A 12,049-nucleotide genomic window follows, 5' to 3' on the forward strand; every position below is an offset into this window, starting at 1 on the left:
TGAGCCTGGGAAGTTGAGGCTGCAGTGAGCCATGATCGTGCCACTGTACTGCAGCCTGAGCAACAGAGTGAGACCCTGTCTCCAAAAAATAAAATAAAATAGACATTCCCACTCTCACCCTGTGGTGAGGTGGGTGAATCCCTTGAGGTCAGGAGTTCGAGGCTAGCGTGGCTAACGTGATGAAACCCCCTGTCTACCAAAAATACAAAAATTAGGCAGGCGGGGTGGCGTGTGCCTGTAATCCCAGTTACTCAGGAGGCTAAGGTGGAAGAATCGCTTGAACCTGGGAGGCGGAGGCTGCAGTGAGATCCTGCTTTTGCACTCCAGCCTGGGTGACAAAGTGAGACTCTGTCTCAAAAAAAAAAAAAAAAAAGGTCAGGCACCGTGGCTCATGCCTGCCTGTAATCCCAGCACTTTGGAAGCCAAGGTGGGTGGGTTAGGAATTCGAGACCAGGCTGGCAAACATGGTGAAACCTCATCTCTGCTAAAGATACAAAAATTAGCCGAGCATAGTGGTGGGTGCCTGTAATCCCATCGGGAGGCTGAGGCAGGAGAGAATTGCTTGAACTTGGGAGGCAGAGGCTGCAGTGAGCTGAGATTGCACCACTGCACTCCAGCCTGGGTCACAGACTGAGACTCCGTCTCGAAAAAAAAAAAAAAAGAAAAGAAAAGAAAAAGAAAAAAGAAAAAGTAATTGCAGTTTTTGCCATTACTCTTTTTTTTTTTTTCTTGAGACAGTCTCACTCTGTGGCCCAGGCTGGAGTGCAGTGGCATGATCTCAGCTCACTGCAGCCTCCACTTCAGGGTTCAAGCAATTCTTCTGCCTCAGCTTCCCAAGCGGCTGAGACTACAGGGATGTGCCACCATGTCTGGCTAATTTTTTTTGTATTGTTAGTAGAGACAGGGTTTCACCATGTTAGCCAGACTGGTCTTGAACTCCTGACCTTGTGATCTGCCCACCTCGGCTTCCCAAAGTGCTGGGATTACAGGCATGAGCCACCATGCCCGGCCTTTGCCATTACTTTCAATGGCAAAAACAGCAATTACTTTTGCACCAACCTACTAAAATAAATATCTCATCTGAAGGCTCTGAAAGAGACTTTGAGGTCAGTAGGAGTGGAGGGCGATCATTCAGCAGGGAGGGCACAGGCAGAAAAGGTGAGGTGGTGTGAGTGGCTGGGGCTACCCCTGGCTGGTGCCTTTTTGGGTTTTGTACCTGGCCCCTGGCTCACCACCGAGCACGGGCCTGCCCTCTTGTGCCATTTCCCCGTCTTATCTTTGCTCATTACGTGTTTGCATGGGGTTGGCTTCCTTCTCTAGGGCTCCGTGTTCCTACTTTTGAGGGAGGAGGGGCAGAGGAGGAGGCTGTGGGGAGGAGGCCCAGCTGTTGTGCCTTATGCTGTTGGGGATGAGGGGGGAAGGTGCGGCGTAATGGGGGTTGCGGCTGATACCCTGTGTGTGTCTGTTCTGAATCATGATGGGCTGAGTGGAAAGGTAAGGTGGGGGTAAACTGAGGCACTATGGATGGACACAGGATGAAGGAGGCATTGAGGGTGGGGCAGGGGTGCACCCTTTAACAGGCGGGACATGCTGAGGGCTGACACCCATAGCATCAGCCAGTGCCTGCCCAGGAAGGTCTCACCCGGGTCTCAGGGCAGAGGTGCGATGGAGAGGGCCTCCACCCATCCTGGCAAGGCGGCCTCAGCTCTGCCAGTAATCAGGCCTGGGGGAAGCACTTAGCTCCCACCTCCAAGAGTGACCCGGATCAGAGGGCAGTACTGGACGGAAGAGATAAGTAGGAGAAAGGAGTGAGGCCCCCACCCCTGCCTAAGGGTGTGAAGAGAGCTGAAAACAGGCACTGAGAGAGGACGAGCTCTAGGTCACACTGAGAAAAGACAGCTGGCTGGGTGCAGTGGCTCATGCCTATAATTCCAGCACTTTGGGAGACCGAGGTGGGTAAATCATGAGGTCAGGAGTTTGAGACCAGCCTGACCAACATGATGAAACCCCGTCCAGATTGTGCCTGACACACAGTAGATGTTCAAAAAAAGTTTTTGGATTTTTTTGTTGTTTGTTTTTAGAGACCGGGTCTTGTTCTGTCACCTGGGCTGGAGCACAATGACAGTATCATAGCTGGAAGTGGCCTTGACCTCCTGGGCTCAAAGGATCCTCCTGCCTCAGCCTCCCAAGTAGCTGGGACTAAGGCATGCACCACCAAGTCTGGCTAATTTTTGAAAAATAGGCCAGGCGCGGTGGCTCACAGCTGTAATCCCAGCACTTTGTGAGACCGAGGTGGGTGGATCGCCTGAGATCAGAAGTTCGAGACCAGCCTGGCCAACATGGTGAAACCCCATCTCTACTAAATTAGCTGGGCTAATTTAGCATCTCTACTAAATCTCTACAAAAATTAGCTGGGCATAGTGGTACATGCCTATAGTCCCAGCTATTCAGGAGGCCAAGGCAGGAGAATGGTTTGAACCCAGGAGGCAGAGGTTGCAGTGAGCCGAGATCACACCACAGCACTCCAGCCTGGGTAACAGAGCAAGACTCCATTTCAAAAATAAATTTTTTTGGAAATGTATTTTTTTGTAGGGTCTCACTATGTTGCCCAGGCTGGTCTGAAACTCGTGGGTGCAAGGGATCCTCCCACCTGGGCCTCCCAAGAGTTCTGAGATTAGAGGCCTGAGCCACCATGCCCAGCCCCCTCAAAAAACACTTTTTTTTTTTGGAGGCAGAGTCTAGTTCTGTTGCCAAGACTGGAGTGTAATGGCAATATCTCCACCTCCTGTGTTCTAGCAATTCTCCTGCCTCAGCCTCACGAGTAGCTGGGACTACAGGGCAGGTGCCACTACGGCCCAGCTAATTTTTTTTTTTTTTGAGACAGAGTCTCGCTCGGTTGCCCAGGTTGGAGTGCAGTGGTGCGATCTCAGCTCTCTGCAATCTCTACCTCTGGGCTTAAAGCAATTCTCCTGCCTCAGCCTCCCAAGTAGCTAGGACTACAGGCATGTGCCACCACACCCAGCTAATTTTTTGTATTTTTAGTAGAGATGGTGTTTCACTGTGTTAGCCAGGATGGTCTCTATCTCCTGACCTCATGATCCGCCTGCCTCAGCCTCCCAAAGTGCTGGGATTACAGACGTGAGCCACTGCGCCTGGCCTTAATTTTTTGTGTTTTTAGGAGAGAACGAGTTTCACCCTGTTGGCCAGTGTGGTCTCGAACTCCTGACCTCAAGTGACCCACCTGCCTTAGCTTCCCAAAGTGCTGGGATTACAAGCGAGAGCCACCGTGCCCGGCCCTGTCTAATATATATATATATTAGACACTGCACCTCGGTTCACTGCAACCTCTGCCTCTGGGGTTAAAGTGATTCTCCTGCCTCAGCCTGCCGAGTAGCTGGGATTACAGGCGTATGCCACCACTCCCAGCTAATTTTTTGTATGTTTAGTAGAGACAAGGTTTCACCATATTGGCCAGGATGGTCTAGATCTCATGACCTCGTGATCTGCCCGCCTCGGCCTTCCAAAATCCTGGGATGACAGGCGTGAGCCACAGCGACCGGCCCTGTCCAATTTTTGAAAAAAATATTATTTTGTAGAATCTCCCTATGTTGCCCAGGCTGGTCTGAAACTCTTGGGTTCAAGCGATCCTCCCACCTGGGCTTCCCACAAGTCCTGAGATTACAGGCTGAGCCATCATCCCCGGCCCCCTCAAAAACCGCTTTTGGAATGAATAACCTGGGAGGTCACGATTGGAACCCTGGGCTTGTTCCACCTTGCAGAAACAGAGGCGGAGACCGGGAGTTCCTTTATAAAAACTTTATTGGGGGAATGGGTAGAAAATGGGGGTGACACCCTTGGAGTTGAAATACATAAATAAATGAATAAGTAAATAAATAAAGCAATAAATAAGCCCCCGTGTGCGTCTCGGGGGCATCCCCCGGCCCGCGGGGAGAGGGGAACCGGCTCACGCCGAGGTCAGCTGAATGGCGAAGACCTCGCCCTCCGCCGGCGACTCGGCCGCGCCCCCCGCCGCCTCGGGTCCGCCCTCCGCGCCCGCCGCCCCGCCAGCGCCGCCGCCTGCGCCGTTGAGACACACGGCCTCGCCCGAGCTCTCGGCCTCCTGCACGTTGTACTCGCCCTTCTTGCAGGCGGTGGACTGCACGTAGAAGGCCAGGCCGGCCCCCGCGGCCAGCAGCGCCGCGCCCCCCGCCGCGCCTCCCACGGCGACCCACAGCCACGGACCTGCGGGGTGGAGACCCTCGCGGAGGGTGGCCAAGCTCCCGGGGGCTTCCCCCACCGTCCCCCGCCCCCTCACAGGCACGAGGTCAGTCCTCATACCCTGGGGAGCTCACTGTCTGGCCTTGGGAGAAGGGACAGACCCCACGCAGGAAGGCCACTCCCAGTGCCAGGGCGACCCAAGACTCAATTTACATCGCACTTCAGCCCATGGTGACATAAACCCGTGACCACACTTAGCCCTCTAGCGACAAGTCAACTCTCCCCATCTCCCAGAAAATGAGTACTGGCAGGACCAGGTCAGGTTCTCCCTACCCCAGAGAGAATCCAGCCCCAGGAGCTTCAGGAAGTGAGAGAAGGCGATCTTGACCCCTCCCTCCATTATCCAATGACTTTGGTCCCTCCCCAATCTTCCCCACAGTGGAGGGTGAATTGGGTCAAGTATCCACCACGCAGAATCCACTCCAAGTTTTTAAGTCCTTTCCTGCAGTACTGACAGCCCTGGAGGGTCCCTCCCCTTGAATTCAGTCCCCCGGCCACCTCCCTCTCCCACCCCTCAAAGTGTGATCAACAGCCCCACCCACCCAGGCACCCTTGACTTCTACTCTGCCCCACTTATGTCTCATCTACCTGGACTGAGAGGGAGGCAGGCAGGGTCGGCCGCCCCAGGTCCCAGGTCACGCCCCCTCGCAGATACCTCGCCCCGCCCCTCCCCAGCTGCCACTTACCTGCCACGCGCACCGTGATGCGCCGCGCGTGGCGCCCATGCGCGTTGGTGGCTGCGCACTCGTACTCGCCGCCGTGGCTTCCCATGGCACCTGCCACGCTCAGTGTGCTGTTGTTGCTCGACAGGCCGATGTTGAGGGCACCCGGAGGCGCGCGCCAGCTGATCTGGGCTGGAGGCCAGGCCTCCGCGCGGCAGGTCAAGGTGAAGTTTCCGCCTGGGCGCACGCCTCCAGGAGGCGAGGCAGCAAGTTCGGCCACCACCGGCCGGTCTGAAGGGCACAGAAGGTGAAGTGGGGCTTAGCGCCGGCCCAGCCACTGATCAAATGCCCTGCTCCGGCCCACCACGATCGATGTGAGGCCACCGGGCCTCTGATGGCCACAAAAGGATCCTGCCTCCTATCAGAGCCTCCTTCCCCGACAATCAGGCTGCTGTTGCGGCTAAAATTCCTCGCCCTTCTTCACTGAATGGAAGGAGGTGAAGCCCAGGCCAGTGTTCTAATCCAGGATTGAGGAGGGCCGTGCTCCTATTCCCTAGAATTTTCTTTTGTTTTTTTCTAAGAAAGAGTCTCACTCTGTCTCCCAGGCTGGAGTACAGTGGAGGGATCTCGGCTCCCTGCAACCTCCGCCTCCCAGGCTCAAGCGATTCTCCTGCCTCAGTCTCCCAAGTAGCTGGGACTACAGGCGCCCACCACCACGACTGGATTTTTGTAGAGAGGGGTTTTCGCCATGTTGGCCAGGCTGGTCTCGAACTCCTGGCCTCAAGTGATTCATCCGCCTCAACCTTCCAAAGTGTTGGGATTACAGGCCTGAGCCACCGCGCCTTGCTAGAATTTTCATTACCCCCTGGTTTAGGCTGGAATTCCCTGTCCCCTAGAATGGGACTGGGAGAGGTGCCCTTGAATGCTCCCACTGCTGCAAGTCATTCTTCCGAGGCCGTGTCCCCTCCATCCAGTGCTGCCCCCACTCACATTCCACGCCCACGGTGACGGTCCGGGAGTCCGTGCCATGCGCATTGGTGGCCACACAGTGGTAAATGCCCGCGTCCTCTCGGGACACGCGCTGCTGCTCAGGCCACGGGGTGCCTTCCCGAGAGCAGAGCACTCCTGGGGAAGGGCGACCCCGGGCGGCGCAGGCCAGTGCCGAAGCCTCAGTCCCTTCCAGCCAAGTCTGGTGACTTGGGCAGGTGGATTCATCCATCTCCGGTGGCGCTGCAAAGCAGCCATGGGGGATGTCAGAGAGTGCCCGGACCGTGGGGCACCCCCGCTCCCCACCCGCCTGGGCCTCGCTCACACTCCGCGCTCACGACGACTGTTTTGGCCACGGAGCCGTGGCGGTTGGTGGCGTTGCAGACGTAGATACCGGGTGCCAGGACTCTAGGGATTCTGGGAGCTCTGGGACTAGGGTCTGGGCGTGCCAGCGGCAGCAGCACCCCCTCAGTGGCGTCCCCGGAGCCCACGCACTTCACGCTTGGCTGTGGCTTCCCATCGACCTCACAGGGAAACAGGTGCCCAGATCCTTCAACCCATGTCCAATTGCTGGGGCAGCTCGGCTCCTCAAACCTGGGGCCATCTGGGAAACAGGATTGCAGGGGTTCACACGGGGGCCAGGAAGTCCAGCCGGGGTTGTCCCACAGATCCTGCCTCACTCCGCGGTGCCCCTACTCACATTCCACCGTGATAGCCACATTTTTGGCCGCAGAGCCCCGAGGGTTGGTGGCTTCGCAGCGGTAAGTGCCTGCATGCTCCCGGGTCACACGCAACAGCCCCTCGATGACTGCAGCGAGCTCTCCAGAGCGCATGCAGATCACATCAGGAGGCGGTACCCCGTGCGCCACACAGCTCAGCGAGGCTTCTGTTCCCTCCAGCCAAGTAATGCGTTCTGGGCAGCCCACACTGTCCAGCGCTGGTGCGTCTGGAGGAGGGAGCGTATTGTTGGCTTTGGGGTTTGGGGGCAAGTCTGACGTCCCTAGATCTTCCTTGGCCTTTTAAAGTTTCCACTAAGGGTTGTTCCTGCACAACCCTTGGACGCCAATCCAAAGGGATGTCACGCTAGTCGATCCATGCACTCTGTCTGGGAGCTCCCTGAGCCACCAGGAGCGCCTTTTTCGGTCTAAAAATTTTAACACTCTGGACCTCCCGCCTTTCCAAGACTCCGCCCACATACTACGCCCTGGGCTAGGGACACGCCCACCCTGTCTCTTCCATCCTCCGAGATCTTTTCCCAACCCCACTAACCAGCCTCTTCCCTTTCCCCAAACCCCACCCAAAGGGACACTTCATACCCTACTCCTACTCTTCCCTGGAGGCTGGCCACCCTCTAGATTCTGAACCAGATAGAGATGCACCCTGCGCACCCCCACTCACACTCCACCGTCAACGTCACGTCCTTGACCGCCTCGCCCTGATCATTGGCCGCCTTGCAGCGGTAAGTGCCTGAGAGCGCCCGAGTGATCGGACCCAGCAGGCCCAGAGCCAGCACGGCCCCGCCGTCGGAGCGTGCACAGTGCACTGAGGGTTCTGGGTTCCCGCGGGCCTCGCAGCGCAGCGTCTGCTCTGGGCCCTCGGGCCACGTCCAGCTCCTGGGGCAGTCCGAATCGTCCAGCCGGGGGGCGTCTGCGGGCAGGGCGTGGGGTTATAGAGGCTTAGACGTGGACCGTGAGAAATGGCCCCGCCTCCACGACATGGCCAGGGAGCAGGCGGGTCCTTGGAAATCACCAGGAGGTGTGGGGCGAGGGGTTATCACTAACTCACATAGGACGCGAAGCTCTGCGCTCCTGTTCTTGATCAGGGTCTCCCCGTCCACGTCTAGGGTGGCGTCGCAGAAGAAGTTGCGCCTGTCGTCGTTCTCGGTGGCATTTAGCTGAAGTTGGGCGGGCTGCCCCGGGACCGCGGCTGGAACTCCCTCCAGTGTGACCAGGGCTTGGGCCACGGCTGCACAGGTTACTGTCACCATCTGCCCCTCGGAGACGCTAGGTTCGCTCAGGGTCAGGAGTGGTGCCGGGAAGCCTGGGGGCGGAGCGTTTAGTCGGAGTATACTGACCACGTCCCTCCCGCCAGTCAAGGCCCGCCTCTTATCTGCCTGAATCCTGGGGTGTTGAGATGGAACTAGGGTACCGCGCCCAGCCTCTCAGGCTGTACAGGCTCCTCCTCCCCAGTGATTACGTCTCCGCCCCCACCTGCCCCGCCCCCTCGGGACACTGGGGCCTCGCCTGTTCCGGTACTGAGGTCCCGCCCACTCTTCGCCCCGCCTTCGCGTTCCTCTGGTCCCACCTCCGAGCCGCGGAGACCCCGCCTCCCTCCTTACTGTAGATGGTCACGTTCTCCCGGGTCTCCCGGTCTTCGCCCCCCAGGGTGACGTTGCAGACCAGCTGCCTGGCACCCTCCTGCTCTGCACTAGCTGTGGCTGTGGCAGTGGCCACGAGTGCGTCCCCGTCGAGGGTGACATCTGGACTCAGATTCTGGTCCCCCAGTGCGAGGTAGACCCTGGCCTCTGAGGCTGGAAACAGTCCGTCCAGAGCGCAGCTCACCGGCCTTTCCGAGCCAACTTCCAAGAGCCGGGGAGCAGTGAGGCGCGGGGGATCCGGAGACAGGGCTAGGGGTCGAAGAACCAAGTTTGAACGAACTGTGTTCCGAGCACTCAATATGTCCTAAGCACTTGACATGCACTATCTTATCGTATTATCATCCTCAAGGCACGGAGGGGGCAACAGCTCAGCCGGTGAGGGTTGAAGTCAGGACCAGCATTCAGATGTATCTGCCTCTAAACCTCCTAAACACCGACCCGACCCCACTTGGTTCCCATCTCCTCCCCACACCCACTCACAGAAGGTTCGGAGCTCTCTGGGGGCCGAGCTGTTTTCAAACAGTCCCAGGCCGTGAGGCCGCAGGTCCAGCTCCGCGCGACACGAGAAATTGGCCCCATGGTCCTCCCTCCGAGCCAGTACCGTGGCTGTGAGCACCGCGCCCCGCGCTCGGGGTGGTTCGCCGGCGAAACTGCGGCGGATCAGTTCCTGGGCGCCCCGCAGCAGGGTCAGAGTGAGGCTCGCACGGGGCCCGGCGCCGGGGACCCTACAACTCAGGGTGAAGTTCTCGCCCACCGGCTGCCAGGGAGGCAGCGGCATCAGCTCTACGCGATCTGGTCGCTCTGCAAGGGGGAAGAGCCCGCCGCTCTTGGAACGCCAGAACTTGGAACCCAGGGGAGGGGGTGGGATACAGAAGGTGGGGCATGAAGGGGAGGACCCTGGGACCCAGGGGGCGGGGCCTGGGAGGGAGGGAAGGTAATGGAGTACGCGCGTGGCCACCCAGAACTCACGGAAAGTGCGAATGAGCCCACGCGCCTGTAGTGTGCGCCGCGCGCAGCGGAAGAAGCAGACGGGCTGGGTCTCTGGCTCGCGAATGTCCACCAGCTGCCGCGCCAACCAACGCAAACCCCTCTGGGTCCCGTTTCGGCGCAGCGAGGTCTCCAGTCCACCGCGCTCCGGCCGAGGGCAGTTGGTGCTGCAATTCAGCCACAGCGAGCCCCCGCGCTCCACGAACGCCACGCGGGGCTGCAGGTCCGCCCAGAAGGGCTCCTGCGAGACCGCTGCCCAGGGAAACGCGGGCTCAGCTTGGGGAGCCAACTCCCTGACATCTTAGCGCCCCCATGTCGAGTCAAGGATTCTCGGAGGGCGGGGAGGAGGAGGAGAGGCTGCAGCTGGGGAAAGAACCCAGGCGTCCCGCGTCCTGCCCAGGCCTCCGGTTTAAAGGCGCGCTCCCAGAGTCTAAACCTCGAGGGTGTCTCTGGGACGTGGTAGCAGAGAGCCCTGGTCTCCAAAGCGCCGATGGAGCGGCGGGAAAGCATGGGGGAGAGGGTAGAGGAGAGGAAAGGTGGGGTCTCCGATGAACACAGCAAGGCTGAGAGAAGGGGACCCCGGGTGAGGGATGGGAGATGAACAGATTCTCAGGGTCCTGGCAGAATGCCGGGATACGAGGAGAGTGCGTTTGCGGCAAGGGCAAAGGAGCGACGAGGCTGGCTCAAGGATCAGGAAGGACCCTACACCTGGTGAAGAACACGGAGTCGGGACGCAGGGCTGGGCTCATGGAAGGAACCGCGGGAACAGCTGAGGGACCCGGTTGCCAGGGCTCTGGGTGGAGCGGGAACAGCGCCTCTGAGTCACGGTAGTTGGAGAGATGGAGTCTTCGCGGACCGCGAGTGGGGAAGATGCCAGTTCGTGGACCATGGTGCACAGCAGAGCGTGAGAAGGTACCCGGGGAGGGGACAGGAGAGACACTGGGTCTCCAGGGCGAAGGGTTGGGTGCGGAAGAACACCTAGGATCTCGAAGCGGGTAGGGGTGATCGAGGAGTCGGGAAGCTGGGGCTGGGGTGTGTGTTGGGGAGGAGGGGGAAGGGGAGAAGACTCAGGCTCGAGGTGGGGGCAGAGGCGTGAGAGCGAGGCGAGGGCGGAGCTGGGAGGGACAGGAGGCCGCTTCCCAGGTCCAGGGACTCCGACCCCGCCCTGTCCACCCCGAGCCAGAGGGGGACTCTTACCTGAGAGGCCGAAGAGCCCCAGGCCCAGAGCAGCCCAGAGGCAGAGTAGCGCCCGGCGCAGCCCTGGCGAAGGCCCTGGCATCGCCGCGGCGGGGAAAGCACAGGAGGCGAGGGGAGCGCGAGCCGAGGAGCTGGGCTAGAGGACGGCTCCGCGCGGCGCGGCGGGTGGGGTGTGGGGGAGGCAGAGTTGCGCTCGGGGATTGGTTTAACGTTGGTAACTTGGTTTCCAAGGAGGGGGCGGCGGCAGAGGCGGTGGGTGGGCGGGAGGCGAGCTTGCGCTAAGCTCCAGGCCTTAGTGAAGGCGAGCTGGCAGGAGCGAGCGACCCCCGGGGTCTACGTGGAGGCCGGCATGATGGCCCGGAGCCTTCTGGGGGCGACCACGCTCTCCCGCGTCATCCCCGGCCGCGACTCTGGGATCGGGGGATGCTGGGTTGCCCTTTCCAAACCGCTACCCCAGCCCTGGCTGAGATGCCATGATAATGAGTTGGACTCCGAGCTCCGCCCCCACATGTAGCTCCTCCCACCAGCCCCCCTTAGGGCGGGGATGCAGCTGGGGACTAAGAGAGATTTGGGAGGCACTGGATGGGGAAAGGACAGTTCTAGGGGAGGGTGTGGGGATGTCTCTCTCACCGATCCTTCTCCTTTTGACCCCACGGAGCCACACCCCTAAGCCCCCCTCCAGGTCAGCCCCGGCACGCGACGGAGGGGGCGGGACGAAAGTGCCAGCGAGCCGAGGACACGTGTGCGTGCGCGCAGCGTTCGCGGGCGTCTAAATTAGAATCCTCTCGGCTCCGGATCTGTATTTACCCAGGGTGCAGCGGGCACGTGTCTACTCAGCGTGTGTGAGCTCAAGCCACCCTGGAGCGCCCCTGAGTCCGCCTTCTGCTCGGTGGGCGGGGGCCCTGGACCTCCATGCAAGAACGAGGGACCAAGGGTGAAGCTTTTGACTCCGCATCCGGGCCCCAAGCTTTGACACCCCCCCAACTCCACGTGCTCATCTGGCCGGGTGACTACCAGGACATCTTCAGAATTCGAGTTTGTGATATTCCATGTGGACATCTGATCACTCCTTCCCGGCTGCCACTACATGGATACCTCTTCTGCGTATCCATGTCCTTCAATATGTCCATGGGACCCTCCCCTCCCCACCATTCGTGGTGTCACCCCAGCGTGGTAAGTTATTTTGGAGATGAGTTCTCGCTCCACAGTTGTTTGGCCTCCAGGAAAGCACAGGGTCTGAAGGTGGGGCTAGGATAGGAAACTTAACATCCAATCAGAGCTGCCGCGTGGTGGCGGCGGGGCCAATCAGGAAAGCCATGCCATGAACCCCACCCTGTCCCTGCCCGTGGCCCTCCCGGACCGGCGCTGATCCCACTCGATGGTGCCAGCAGAAGGAGAGGTTTCTGTGACACCTGCTAGGGATACACAAAGTCTGGGGCTTCGGGACCCCAGGTGGGCCCTGAGTGAGGAAACCTCAGGTGCCCCCAGGGAGACAAGGAACTTGGAGAAAGTGATCGAAAAAAAAAAAAAAAAAAGGTCCCCCGAAGAATGGCAGTAATGC

General features: G+C 59.5%; 1 protein-coding gene across 1 annotated transcript; it reads right to left on the reverse strand.

Moving 5' to 3' along the window:
• Positions 1-3,801: 3,801 nt before the first annotated feature.
• ICAM5 (intercellular adhesion molecule 5) lies at positions 3,802-11,126 on the reverse strand. The gene is made up of 11 exons (XM_033200289.1): positions 10,489-11,126; positions 9,274-9,543; positions 8,785-9,105; positions 8,266-8,553; positions 7,713-7,967; positions 7,326-7,574; positions 6,628-6,873; positions 6,253-6,531; positions 5,931-6,170; positions 4,965-5,231; positions 3,802-4,242 (listed from the first exon to the last, which is right to left on the reverse strand). The coding sequence occupies exons 1-11, from the start codon at positions 10,568-10,570 to the stop codon at positions 3,965-3,967; spliced, it is 2,775 nt and encodes a 924-aa protein (XP_033056180.1). The 5' UTR covers positions 10,571-11,126; the 3' UTR covers positions 3,802-3,964.
• Between the last annotated feature and the right edge of the window lie 923 nt (positions 11,127-12,049).

This window comes from Trachypithecus francoisi, unplaced genomic scaffold (genome assembly GCF_009764315.1).
Source record: "Trachypithecus francoisi isolate TF-2019V2 unplaced genomic scaffold, Tfra_2.0 Lachesis_group5, whole genome shotgun sequence".
NCBI lineage: Eukaryota > Metazoa > Chordata > Mammalia > Primates > Cercopithecidae > Trachypithecus > Trachypithecus francoisi.

Coding starts and splice junctions, on each gene's coding strand:
- ICAM5 (XM_033200289.1), bottom strand. CDS start 10,570: ATGCCAGGGCCTTCGCCAGGGCTGCGCCGGGCGCTACTCTGCCTCTGG. Junction 7,968..8,265: donor GGAGAACGTGACCATCTACA/GTAAGGAGGGAG, acceptor CTCCGCCCCCAG/GCTTCCCGGCACCACTCCTG. Junction 6,171..6,252: donor AGTCGTCGTGAGCGCGGAGT/GTGAGCGAGGCC, acceptor GCTGCTTTGCAG/CGCCACCGGAGATGGATGAA.